At 35.2% G+C, this 11,518-nt stretch overlaps 1 protein-coding gene across 6 annotated transcripts; it reads right to left on the bottom strand.

Annotated features, from left to right (window-relative positions):
* Nucleotides 1-2,939: 2,939 nt before the first annotated feature.
* On the bottom strand, nt 2,940-11,027 carry LOC113726768 (uncharacterized). Of its 6 annotated transcripts, none has more exons than XR_011839200.1 (10): nt 7,525-11,027; nt 7,281-7,343; nt 6,805-6,967; nt 6,569-6,691; nt 6,062-6,279; nt 5,065-5,208; nt 4,285-4,502; nt 3,730-3,988; nt 3,168-3,568; nt 2,940-3,032 (listed from the first exon to the last, which is right to left on the bottom strand). XR_011839200.1 is itself a non-coding variant. In XM_072075284.1 (10 exons), exons 4-10 carry the CDS (start codon nt 6,890-6,892, stop codon nt 3,437-3,439), a joined length of 1,182 nt encoding a protein of 393 aa, XP_071931385.1. In that variant the 5' UTR covers nt 6,893-6,967; nt 7,281-7,343; nt 7,525-7,767; nt 10,601-11,027; the 3' UTR covers nt 3,140-3,436. The 6 variants fall into 6 exon arrangements, 5 of the variants coding, with proteins under 5 accessions (XP_071931385.1, XP_027106442.1, XP_027106440.1 ...); XM_072075284.1 differs by lacking the exon at nt 2,940-3,032 and having other exon boundaries at nt 3,140-3,568; nt 7,525-7,767; nt 10,601-11,027; XM_027250641.2 differs by lacking the exon at nt 2,940-3,032 and having other exon boundaries at nt 3,140-3,568; nt 7,525-7,607; nt 10,601-11,027.
* Between the last annotated feature and the right edge of the window lie 491 nt (nt 11,028-11,518).

Genomic DNA, 11,518 nt, shown 5'->3' with positions numbered 1-11,518 from the left:
TCAACCTGGCTAACTTTATTACTGTTATAATTTCATTTTTAAAACTAATACGTCTTTTAAACTTTATTTGAATTATGGGTGCAATTATAAAGGAAATATGAAAATTTCAGAGCTTTCATTTTGTTAAAGATGGACGACTATCTTGATTGTTAAAGCATTGAAGCTTTGAGAACTTTCATATGCTTAACAAGTTTATTTTATTGGGAGATCTGTTTAATTCCCTATCTTGTCCGCTTTAAACAGTATTTTGATGCAATGTGCTCTAAAGGAACACGTGATGAAGTTACATCTTAAGTTCAATTTCACATATATTCTTTTTAGTTTGTGAAGATTATAAAGCTGAAGTGCTTGCGTTATAGATGAAGTTAATTGAAAATCGACTTTATGAGGTGGTAAAATACTGATTTATTCATCAAAGGGTGTTGATTGTGCGGCTAAATATGGGGTTTTTGATACATATACCAAAGATGGATGACCTATTGCTTCTTTTGTTTCTTTTATTCTATTTGGTAGCATCTTCAAATGTTGATTGAGAACTGGAAGCTCACTGACGGAATAACCATGAAGGGGACGGTTGTGTTTGTTATGCTTTCTTTTATTTTCTTCTTAATCATCTAATTAGACTCTTCTACACTTTCCTTGCAGCTGAGATTTGGGAATGTAGTGGAGTACAAGTCCTATTGTGACTATCTCGTTTTTACTTTTCTGTCTGCATTTAAGATGATCAAGTGGCTGCCATACTTTTCTTTTTAATTTGTTGAAGTGTTAAAATTTTATTTTCCTTATGAAGGTTACAAAATGGTGTTATTCCCCGTACAAAAGGGGTACTCTAGCTCTTCATTGCCTTGTATCTTTACTCTGAGTTCTTGCTGCACTGTATCTAGAGTTTTGCAAAATTAGGAATACAGAAAAACGAAACAGAGAAGAGGAATGCCCTTGCCTGCTTTTCACGAACTTACAATACCCATGGACCTTGGTCTAGCATGCACTGATCAAAGTGACATAAGTTATTTTATTTTGGGTTGCTACATAATATTAGATTTATTACCCACTTGCAACTTTATTGAGATTTTTTTGATGTACAAGTGAAGTTCTGGTGTCTTTACTAGCTCCATTGTTTTTTTTTTTTTCCTTTGGAGGCGGTAAATTACATTTGCTTGATCTGGCGGTTCAGCAGTTGAACTGAAGTTTCTGCTTTCATGTAGTTGGCGTTACAGAACTGCGTGAAATATCATCTCATTGTCTGATTATATTTTGTGTTAGCTTTCTAGTTGCAGTAGTAGTATTATCTAACCACTTACAATGCTCCTCCAGACCATGATATGTTGTCTGGATAGCGTTAAATTTTATTTGCTTGCACCATTAATGCATTTCTCAATCACCTTTTTGAAAACTCATGCAATCAGCTGGATGGAATCATATGTAGATTCAAAACTCATATGTACTGAATGCCACGGATAAGTCCTGCTTCACACCTGACCCTTCTGGTGTCCAAGCCTCTAACAGGTGCTGCAAAGCCTAATTGTTGCAGTAACCTTGCGGTGCTGAGTGTAGGTTTTTGTTGGATGGGAGCAGAAGATGTGATGGGCACTTATCCTGACCGTTCACAACGTAACCTGTAAACCAACATTGAAGTTACTTCTCGAAAGTAGAAATTTTTTGTTGATTAGTTAGATTGAATTCTGCATCAACCAGCGAATTTTGGAACATCTCTCACTGACCAATAATAGGTTGGAACTCTATTTTCATGGGACATTATTACCTTGTGTGTCGGTTACCCTATAGGCATTGCCCAGCAATGAAGATGGTGATAGGGCGGGGGTTGGGTTTAGCAGCCGTTGAGAAAAGACAAAAACTACAACATCTTGATCTTAGTCGTCCCTCCCTTTTCCCGGTTTTCTGACCGTTGAAAGTTTATTTCCGTTTTGTATTGATTTGCGGCGACGACTTGGTAGTTGGTAGTACTACTACTATTACTACTTTTGTACATAAACGTTAAGGCCTTGCGTGGTCTCAGATTTTGGGGAGGGAAATAAAATTATAATTGTCTTTTAGTAGTATATTGAAGGTTAATTGAACGAATGAGGTGTTTTGAGTTGCAATTCAATCGATCAGGCTGGTTCAACTCTAGTTCGATGAATTTTTTAAAAAAATAAATTATATATATATATATATATATATATATATATATATATATATATATATATATGCACAGAATGAGACATTCAATAAACTAATTTAAGACTTTATCCAATAAAACAGTTTAATATTTTCAAACAACTTAAAATTTCACAAATAAATTTTTCAAATTCAAACAAATAAATTTCATTTCAATTGTATCTATCAAAAAAATAATCTTAAATACCACCCAAAAACGCTACAATACTTTGAAATTAAATGAAATTCATGTAATTGAGAATTAGATATTGTGGGTTTAAATTTTAAACCATGTCTTTAAAAATTAAAGATTACAGCTTTGTTAAATAATAATAATAATAATAAAAAGAAACTTGGAATCTAAAGGAAATTAGAAAACTAGAAAGTAGACATACAAATTTGATAATAGACAAAAGGTGTAAAGAAAGTGAGCCGTGTAACACCTAATGATTAGTCTCCTTTTCCGTTCAGTTTAACGAATGAGAACAGATAAACCATTGATTCAATGATTCATTCTGATTTTGATTTGATCGGCATAGTTCTCAAGTTCAATCTATCCAACATATGAACCGAATCAAAATCTTGACCGATTTGTAATTCAATCTATCCAAAATATGAAACCGAACCAAAATCATGACCGATTTTTAGTCCAATCGGTCGTTGGTCCAACCCAGGTTTCTAAACAATCTGCCATTATATTGACGTAGACCATTTAGGTGGGTCTACATCTTGAACTACTTCCCACCTCCAACGATAGGCTACTCAAAAGTACAAGGAAAAAATACAAGAAAGATGGCGCTTATGTGAAAGAACATGGAAAAAGTCCGTATAGTGTACATTTGCATGTCGCGTGGCTCGTAACAATCATGTAAAATCTGCAGAAATGTAGAAAAACTGTCAGCTCAAACGCAAGCCCAAACTCTAAAATGCAATTCTCGTATTGCTTTTGCAAGAGCTTTGGGGCTTGGTAGAACATTCAAGGTTTTAACTGCAGAAAACTCAGCACTCACAATGGAATCTATTCCGCATTTGTTCGGTACACGATTTGATTTCCATGCTCAAGAGAGTAGGAAAGACGAAAAAGATCACCAGCCAACCGACGACACCAAACAATGAACTGAAGGCCAAAGGATGGCTTTTTCCTTTGTGCCAAGTTAAAGTGCAGGCTTCTAGAATGCCAAATCTCCACTGGCATGAACACTTTCCTCTTTCTCCACAAATGAATGAATCAAATCCTTAACAGACATAAACACTGCCTGAAAACTGTAAAAAGCAAAATTTAAAAATCATACTTTGTCCTCCCACTCTTCAGAATGAGGCACAACATATCTGAGATGTCAGAATTAGATGATGAGAAAAAGTCCCAAGCTTCAAGCATAAGTCTTTTCCTTGATCCCTTGAAATGAACCACCTGCATCCAGGAACAAAGGTACACACCAGCGTTACACACATGTGCCCTCAAAAGACCATCGGATCATGATGGGTGCACGAATTCAGTTCACAAGAAATAAAAATTGGCTTGAGCTCCTCACAGAGATCATTGCAAAGCGTAAACTGATAGCTAAACTATACCTTAACATCCAAGGGCATCCCATGAAATTGCCCAGCACCCTCTGGTGGTGTCCAGTTATAGATAGCACATGGTAAAAATAACACTGAGGTACCATCAATGTCATGTAGAAAGGGTTGTTTTTTGGTAAACATTCTTGCATCAAAGGAATGCTGAGATTTTACGACCCAAGCAAGAGCTAGTTGATCTCCAAGCATTCTGGAAGCTCTCATGTACTTCGAGATATAGACTTTGAGTACCTCCTCCAAGAAAGCCTTGGCCCTGCACATAAAGGAGTCTGAAATGTTAAAGAAAAGGGAAGGATCAAGAAAGAAAAATTTTCTAAGAGGAAACTCATGATCTGACACAGACAAAAGTAAATAGACTACATAATATGACAACAGGTTTTGCTCAAATAACCAGGAGTAGTTTAGGAATCAAGGAAACAGAAACCCCATTTGAAGAGTTTAGACATTTTGGTCATTGTACGAGTATAACCATCCAACTTGCATGGTCTATGACAACAGGTTTTGCATGATCTATTTAACCAATAGCATGTTATTTAAAAACCAATGCACCTTTTCATTCCATCAATAGTGCCTCTAACTGCAATAAATCCTGAATTTAGCGGTTGCTCCTTGTTGTTCCGAAAGGTGAGAGCCAGATGGAAATTCGGATAGTCACGAAAGAATTGTCCCAGGTCACCAATGACTGCTATATCTGAGTCAGTAAAAATATAATGATTGATTTGTCCCTTCCCCAGTGAGTATTCTTCAAGCCTTGTCTCTAGAAAGACCTGTCAACAGAGAGAGAAGTGCAATGAACATCAATATGCAATTTATAAGTACTTAAGTTTTCTGCAGCTGAATGCAAAGTATGCTTTACACAGAAAAACATAGATACGAAACTTCATAATTGGTCTAAGTTATTCTGAAAAGGCAAACAATTGAGTTACATTACATGGTCACAAATAAAAAGTGTAAATATCACTGATGATGCAGGAAAATAACGACCACTTTGTAGAACCTTTAGTCAATAGTGTATACATTAGTATTTGATGTTCACCTAAAAAGCTGCTTACTAACAGGTTGTACTGATCCTAAGAGACTTTAATAGGTTATTCTCTCACACATATACACAGACAAGCAAGAAATTGCAGGGCAAGCCCACCCCCCCCCCCCCAACACAAACAACACAAACAACACATGCAGATTGAAAAGCAGATATGTCAATCACTAAAAGGACCACGATGTCTTAGAAAAAATCAGGATACGAAAAAAACACACACAAGGACAAGCTAGGGTAACACAAATTAATAAAAAATTCTAGCTATTCCACTTGATGCATTTTGCTCTTACAATGTAAGATCTGATTCTTTGAAGCATCAACCTGTCTCGTGAATATTCACCTTGAATGGGATGTATGGTAACCCTGTTTCTGTGCACTGGAAGCTCAGAAGATGGATCAGTAAGAATGATGACTTTGCTGTGGGACATGGTTGCCTGCACAGTTTGTTGCACACGTGTTTAAAACTTGATACATGCAAAAAAAAAAAAAAAAAGGAAGAAAAAAAAGAAATCACTGCACAAACACCTTGTGACTTGTGTGTAAGTAGACATCATAAGCATCTTCAACACTTATAGCAGAACAGAAGATGCATGCAAAACTATTACCCCTCCATTAAAAACAACCTAGTTCACATCTTAAGAGTGATCAAACAAACTTTTTTAATGCAAAAAATATTCCTTTTTTCACTATATGTTTTGCATCAAAAAGGTAGCGACTCCAATTCTCCACCTTGTCCAAATTAAAATAAATTTAATATGAAGAATCTCATTTCGTTATTACTTTTATCAGCACATTTTTAAAGTCTACCATAGTTTCTGTAAAATAGAGGGACTATAGTGTATTTGTAACAAAATTGTCACATCAATGGTGGCTGAAAACAAAATCAAGATATTGCCAAACAGATCAGAGACGCTTCTTCTTCTGCTTTTCACTGATGTATGTTTGGTTGAACCATCTAAATAGACGTGGAAAAAATAATCATATACAGGAAAAATTGACAGCATTAACCATCTAGAGCCCATGGCACTTAGTAAAGGTACTAAGACATTTGAGAGTGAAGGCCAATCCAACACTCATGGCTCTTATTACTTGGATATACATATTTTACCCCAAGAATCCCCTCTGATGTAAAATATGTCTAAAAATCAGGTGATGCATGCATGTGCAACACCCGATAGATAATCAACCCTATAAAAAACCTTAGAATGGCGCCATTATTTGAAGATTACTTGTAACATCATTGTCCCCTATGTTGATAACTGTTGCTATCAAAAGGCAGATATTTACCTGAATGAAATCAATGAACACATTCAAAATGGCCAGTGATCTGTTCACCTTGTTGTATGATTTGTTCCCCACAGTTACTAAGTCAATTATTTTCCTATCTATTTGCACATCTAGACTAGAATTGTAAGTTGTGAACACTGTGACAAAGGATATCTGGTCCCCATTGATGGAATTCTCAGAGAAGGTAGAAAACTGTGTCCTATTAAGAGCTCTGGTGCCTGCACAACAAAAGTTCTAGAATATGAGCAAAGTCAGCCATCCAAGCCCTACGCATACACTGTAAAGAGGTTTTAGCAATTCACTACTCGTCATAGTTTTGCAACCAAATCCTGATGCACAAACACGCTTCTTGCACAAAGTATTTCTGATACAAGCAAACTAAATAATCTACATACACATAAGAACCAACAATAAAAACAAAATAGACATGGAAATCAGAATCTAAGCAAAATAGAAAAAGCAGAAGGTGGGATGCAACTCTATCTCAAGAAATGAAGCAAATAAAACCTTCGCACTGCAGGCGATCAGGCAAACCAACCCCCGCAGCAGCTCCAAGAACCAAATGATCGAATTTCTTGGGCTTGTCTCGGTGCAAATTTTGTGCAGATAAGTCCTCCTGCAACTTCAATACTGAATAAATACACATCCTCATCCCATAAGTCTTACTCATAAAAACTTGAAGCATATTTAAAACTTATAGTAGCAATTAACCTATTATTATCATGGAAGAAATAAAGTATCACCTGATAGTATATGAGGCAAGAAAAATATCATAGGCACAGATAGAAGGAATATCCGCCATCTACTGCAAGCTCTCATATTTGCAAACATCAAATTCTATCAAAAAAACCCAGTTCGATGCACTCCTCAAAGTACAAGAAGAAGCCGAATCTAGCCTTCTATCGTCTGCAAAATTACATAATAGTTTCTGAGTCGGATGAGTTGAACAAAAAAGGTAGTCTTTACAAAGCAATGAGAAATAAAAACTTTGCAAACTAATAAAACTAGGTTTTTAATTCTTTTCCCAATTCTTAACTGCAAACACACACGCACAAAAAAAAACCCCCAAATTTTGAGCTATGAGCGTTATCCATGCAAATATTTATTGTTTTCTTTAATCATCAATACTAAAAAGATGCCAATAATTTTAATCCTATCCCACAAGTACAGAAGCCGATTTGTTAAATAACAAAAACTAGCAACTGGCTTTTCTTCTCACACTCCTTAAACTTCATTCCTTCTTCTTTTTCAGCTCCTTCGTCCTCTTTCTTTCTTCTTCTAGCTGTGTCATGAGCACCAGTATTTCAACAAGACATCCAAAAATCAAAACAATGCAGAGTTTACAGGAATTCAAACATATTTGAAGTATGCAATCTTGAAGATTTTGCAGGTAATATCTAAAATTTCATTTTGCAGGGAAGTTGAAGTAAAGAGATTACTGAAAACGGATTAAAAAAGTCTACCTTGATGCGATTTTTGGCCAGCGATAATCCAACAATAGTTAGATAGCCTCTCTCTGAATCTGGGATTCTGAAGTGTTTTTCAACTATAAACAGATGAAAGACCGCAGAAAGAATCAGAGAGAACAACTGTATCACCATTCACCAATTAGGCCAGGCTCAATCAGCTCATCAAGCTAAGAGCAAGAATACAAAAGGGCCGATGCTCAACATACCCGAAACAGGCCCAAGAGAAGCTGCCCAATTCTATTGCGTTGGCCCATACAAACATACCAAAGGGTTAATATTTCTCATTTATTTTGGTAAATTATTTTCTGGAAAGATTATATATATACTATTTTTCCAGCCCTGACGCCATGCGTCAGGTAGCTGAGACTCATTATTTTGCTGTTATGTTTGTGTTTTTTTTTTTTATCTTTGTTAGATATAGTAGCCATATGTGTGAGTGTGTGTTTTTTCCTAATTGCACAAATAAAATGAGTTTGAAATCAGATTATCTTACATTCTTAATATAGCATTAATCAGTAAGTAATGCCTAAAATTAGGCGGAACTAAAAGGCATGATTATTTAACATTCTTAATGTAGCATTAATCAGTAAGTAATGCCTAAAATTAGGTAGAACTAAAAGGCATATAGCTATACATGTAATGTGTCGCATTGCTTATTAGTCACGTTACTTCTCTAAGACAAGCAATTTGACAATTTCCAATTTTTTTGACAATTTCTGTTTGCTAGTACTTCACATTTAACAATCTTTTAGAAGAAAGAAATAAAGAACGACAATTATAAAATGGGTTTGTCATTTTCTTTTGTTTGCTATACTTGAATGAGCATTCAAACATATTTAAAAATATTTCAAACCAATGTAAAATTGAATTAATCTTTTTTGTATATTCAGTGGCTTTTTTGTTATACATTAATAGGTCTATATTCATGACACGTAATTCTTATTCAACTCTAGCCCACCATGACCTCGGTTTATATATAGTTATATACTACCATTTCTCCCAATCAGGATTTCATATTGGATCCTATTCTTTTTGTTATCAATTCAAATGATTGTTTGATTGATAGATTAAAAGTGTTCAAGAATGGAGGGAGCAACAATGGTTTCTTTGGATAGGACATCATCTATTGAAAATGAGCCTCGGACTCTCAATATTGAACAACTTTAACTTGCAAGGGTGAATATACATATTTTCTTATTTTTCTATCTTTCTTCCCTTTTTTAGGCTGTCTTTCTCTCTTTTTTTTTTTTTTTTTTTTTTTGAGATTTTGATGATTTTGGTTTTGATAATTTGTATGAGAGGCAACACTTTATGTGGTGAGTACGAGGAGCATGGAAGAAGCTCTTTGAATTTTCACTAAGATATTGGCTTAGATATATACAATATCTAATAATTTCTTGAGCTTAAAATTTTTCTGTTCTACTTTCTAGGTTCTTTGGATTTATAATTCTTACCTATTTGATGATTCTTTCTCTTACTTGGTTGTTGATTTATAATTCTTACCTATTTATAATTCTTCCTCTCTTAAGAACACAAAATAACCTATAAATTTGCAGCTTAAACAATAATGTTCGTGAACTCACAACTGTCAAACAATAATGTTCATGAACGTCTTAAGCAATAAAACATGCATGCTGAATAACAGATTCTAGCATAAACAGAGAAAATAAGTCCATCAAAGATTATATGTATAAACTGAAATACCATAACAAATAACATATGCACCATAATACAAGTGCAGCAAAAAAATTAGATATGCCTCAAGAATCAATAGTCTAAAGCAGCATTAATGAGTACAACTATTAAGCTCCTACACTTCATTAATCAAGTCATCTAAGGCTTTTGTATAATTATAATAACTTATCCACTGAGCCCAATGAACTAATCCCACTGCTCACTGACCAAGGGTCAATATAAGACAAAAACAGATCCAATGGCCTTTAAGAAAAGCAAAGCTAAAATAGCGCCAGGCTTGTTCTTCACTTTGCGCATTTTGTGCTTTTCCTGTACTTCATCATGGTCACTTACTTCAGCAATGAAAAGTGCTAGACTTGCTTGTAGCTTTGAATTGGACATAAGCATGCAGTTCATTTGGTTTTGAGTACTATGTCTTTACAGTTGTTCAGGACAATTATTCAGACTCCTTGCAGAAAACATCATAATTCTGCTAGGGGCAACCAACAAAAGAAATCTAAATTGTGGATTCAAGCTACTAAATAGTTGCTTTTCATCCAAAGGAAGGACAATAAAACACCACACAACATTCTAAGCAAATCTAGGTGAGCAGCACATTTTTCCCTCACTACACAACACATAGTTCCAAAATTATCTTCCTCTGCATATTTTCCAGTGAGCAAGACTCCTGCAATGAGTTGTATAGCCAACCTGACAACCCTGTCATTTGCATACATCCTAAACTTCTCAATTTGTGTGTATATGTAACAAGGTTTAAGTAGTTCAAATCCAATACTGGTAACTTCAATACAAATAGTTCCCCATTCACAACAAAAATCTTGCCAAATTTGTTTCCCCTTTTTCTTGCAACCAACTTCATGATACAGAAATTTGTTGAAGAAAAACCACTCTTACAAGCTTAATAACACTTTCCAAACCAAATTAACCCTACATTGCTTCAAAAATCACCAAAGTGCTAATAATCATCCTCCAAACAAAAAAATCGACTCTCATATTCTCCATCTCACAGTGAAGAACTAATACACAAACTAAATCAACAACAAAATCAGTAAACTTGGTACTAATCAATCACAAAAAGAATACCACGGGAAAAATTATTGAAAAGGGCGCATAAATTTGAGCAGCTTCTGTTAAGGGGCATCTCTACCGACTTTTCTACAAAAAGTAAATATATTTGTGTGCATTTAGAATTACATTCAATCAATAGCCCAAATTTGTGGCCCATTCATCATTGGAGCTTCAAGAACACACCCTTTTCACTAATTTTCCCACAAAAAAAGAAAGAACAATCAACGGAATTAAGTACATCCTACTGCAGAAAAGGATAAAAGATCAGTAATAACGAAGACTGGGTGGATAGACTTATTGAATTCACCTGAAAACTGAGGCTAAAAGGGTTCTTAAACCCACGTTTGGGGAGGCGGCGGCGAAGAGGGATTTTGCCACCTTCAAATCCAAACTTAATAGTCCCTCTGGCCTTTTGACCTTTGTGACCCCTCCCTGCAGCTTTCCCTTTGCCCGACCCGATGCCACGGCCTTTCCGGGTCTTCTGCTTTCTGGAGCTCCTGTTGTCGCTCAGATCATTCAAGGCCAAAAGGCTGCTGCTGCTACTATAGCCCCTATTCTGGTTAGAATGAGAACAAGAACAGGAATAATAGCTCCAATGCTTAAGCTGGTACGGCCAGGTTGAGTACACAGGCGTTGTTTTGGGGCAGTTTGGGAGATGGGTTTGTTGATTTTCGTCCAACCATTCCAGATTCTAGAGGCTGAAACCAGTGAAGCAAAAATTGCTGACTGCCAAAATTGTCAGCAGAAATTGCTGACTGCCAAAATCGTCCGCGTGAAATTCCAGCAGAACCATTGCCACCGAATGCCAAAAGACCGAAACGCCCCTCAAAGTCACAACAATCACAGTATAACCGGCCCATTGTCCTCTGTTCATAAGCAATTCATGCTTTATATATGTAAAAAAAAATAAGATATATATATATATATATATATATATTAGTATAAATGAAGAAAATTTGAACTCAAGATCTCTTAATCATACTCTCCTTTCTTAAAAATATAATACATTTATTTCAATATTTATCTCAAAAAGAATGCATGAAGACTAGAATTAGACAAAGGTTTCATTTGAAATTGCAGTGACTTATAACGTATAAAAAAAAAGTACTTCTAACACAAGTATTTTAATAAAAGGTGTTTTTGTGTTATTGAAAATTGGACTTTTTAAATTATAAAAAATTAATTTTTAAACACTCTAAAAGTACTTTTTTGTAGGCGCACTGCG

Source organism: Coffea arabica, chromosome 2c, assembly GCF_036785885.1.
Source record: "Coffea arabica cultivar ET-39 chromosome 2c, Coffea Arabica ET-39 HiFi, whole genome shotgun sequence".
In the NCBI taxonomy this organism is placed as follows: Eukaryota; Viridiplantae; Streptophyta; class Magnoliopsida; order Gentianales; family Rubiaceae; genus Coffea; species Coffea arabica.
This window is presented reverse-complemented; position numbering and strand designations above follow the sequence as displayed.

Excerpts from the sequence above, each read along its gene's own strand:
- LOC113726768 (XM_027250639.2), bottom strand. The coding sequence starts at position 6,892 with ATGTTTGCAAATATGAGAGCTTGCAGTAGATGGCGGATATTCCTTCTA. Across the intron at positions 3,989-4,284 it reads ACTATTGATGGAATGAAAAG|GGCCAAGGCTTTCTTGGAGG; the intron begins GTGCATTGGTTT and ends CTTTATGTGCAG. Across the intron at positions 3,569-3,729 it reads GGATGCCCTTGGATGTTAAG|GTGGTTCATTTCAAGGGATC; the intron begins GTATAGTTTAGC and ends TCCTGGATGCAG.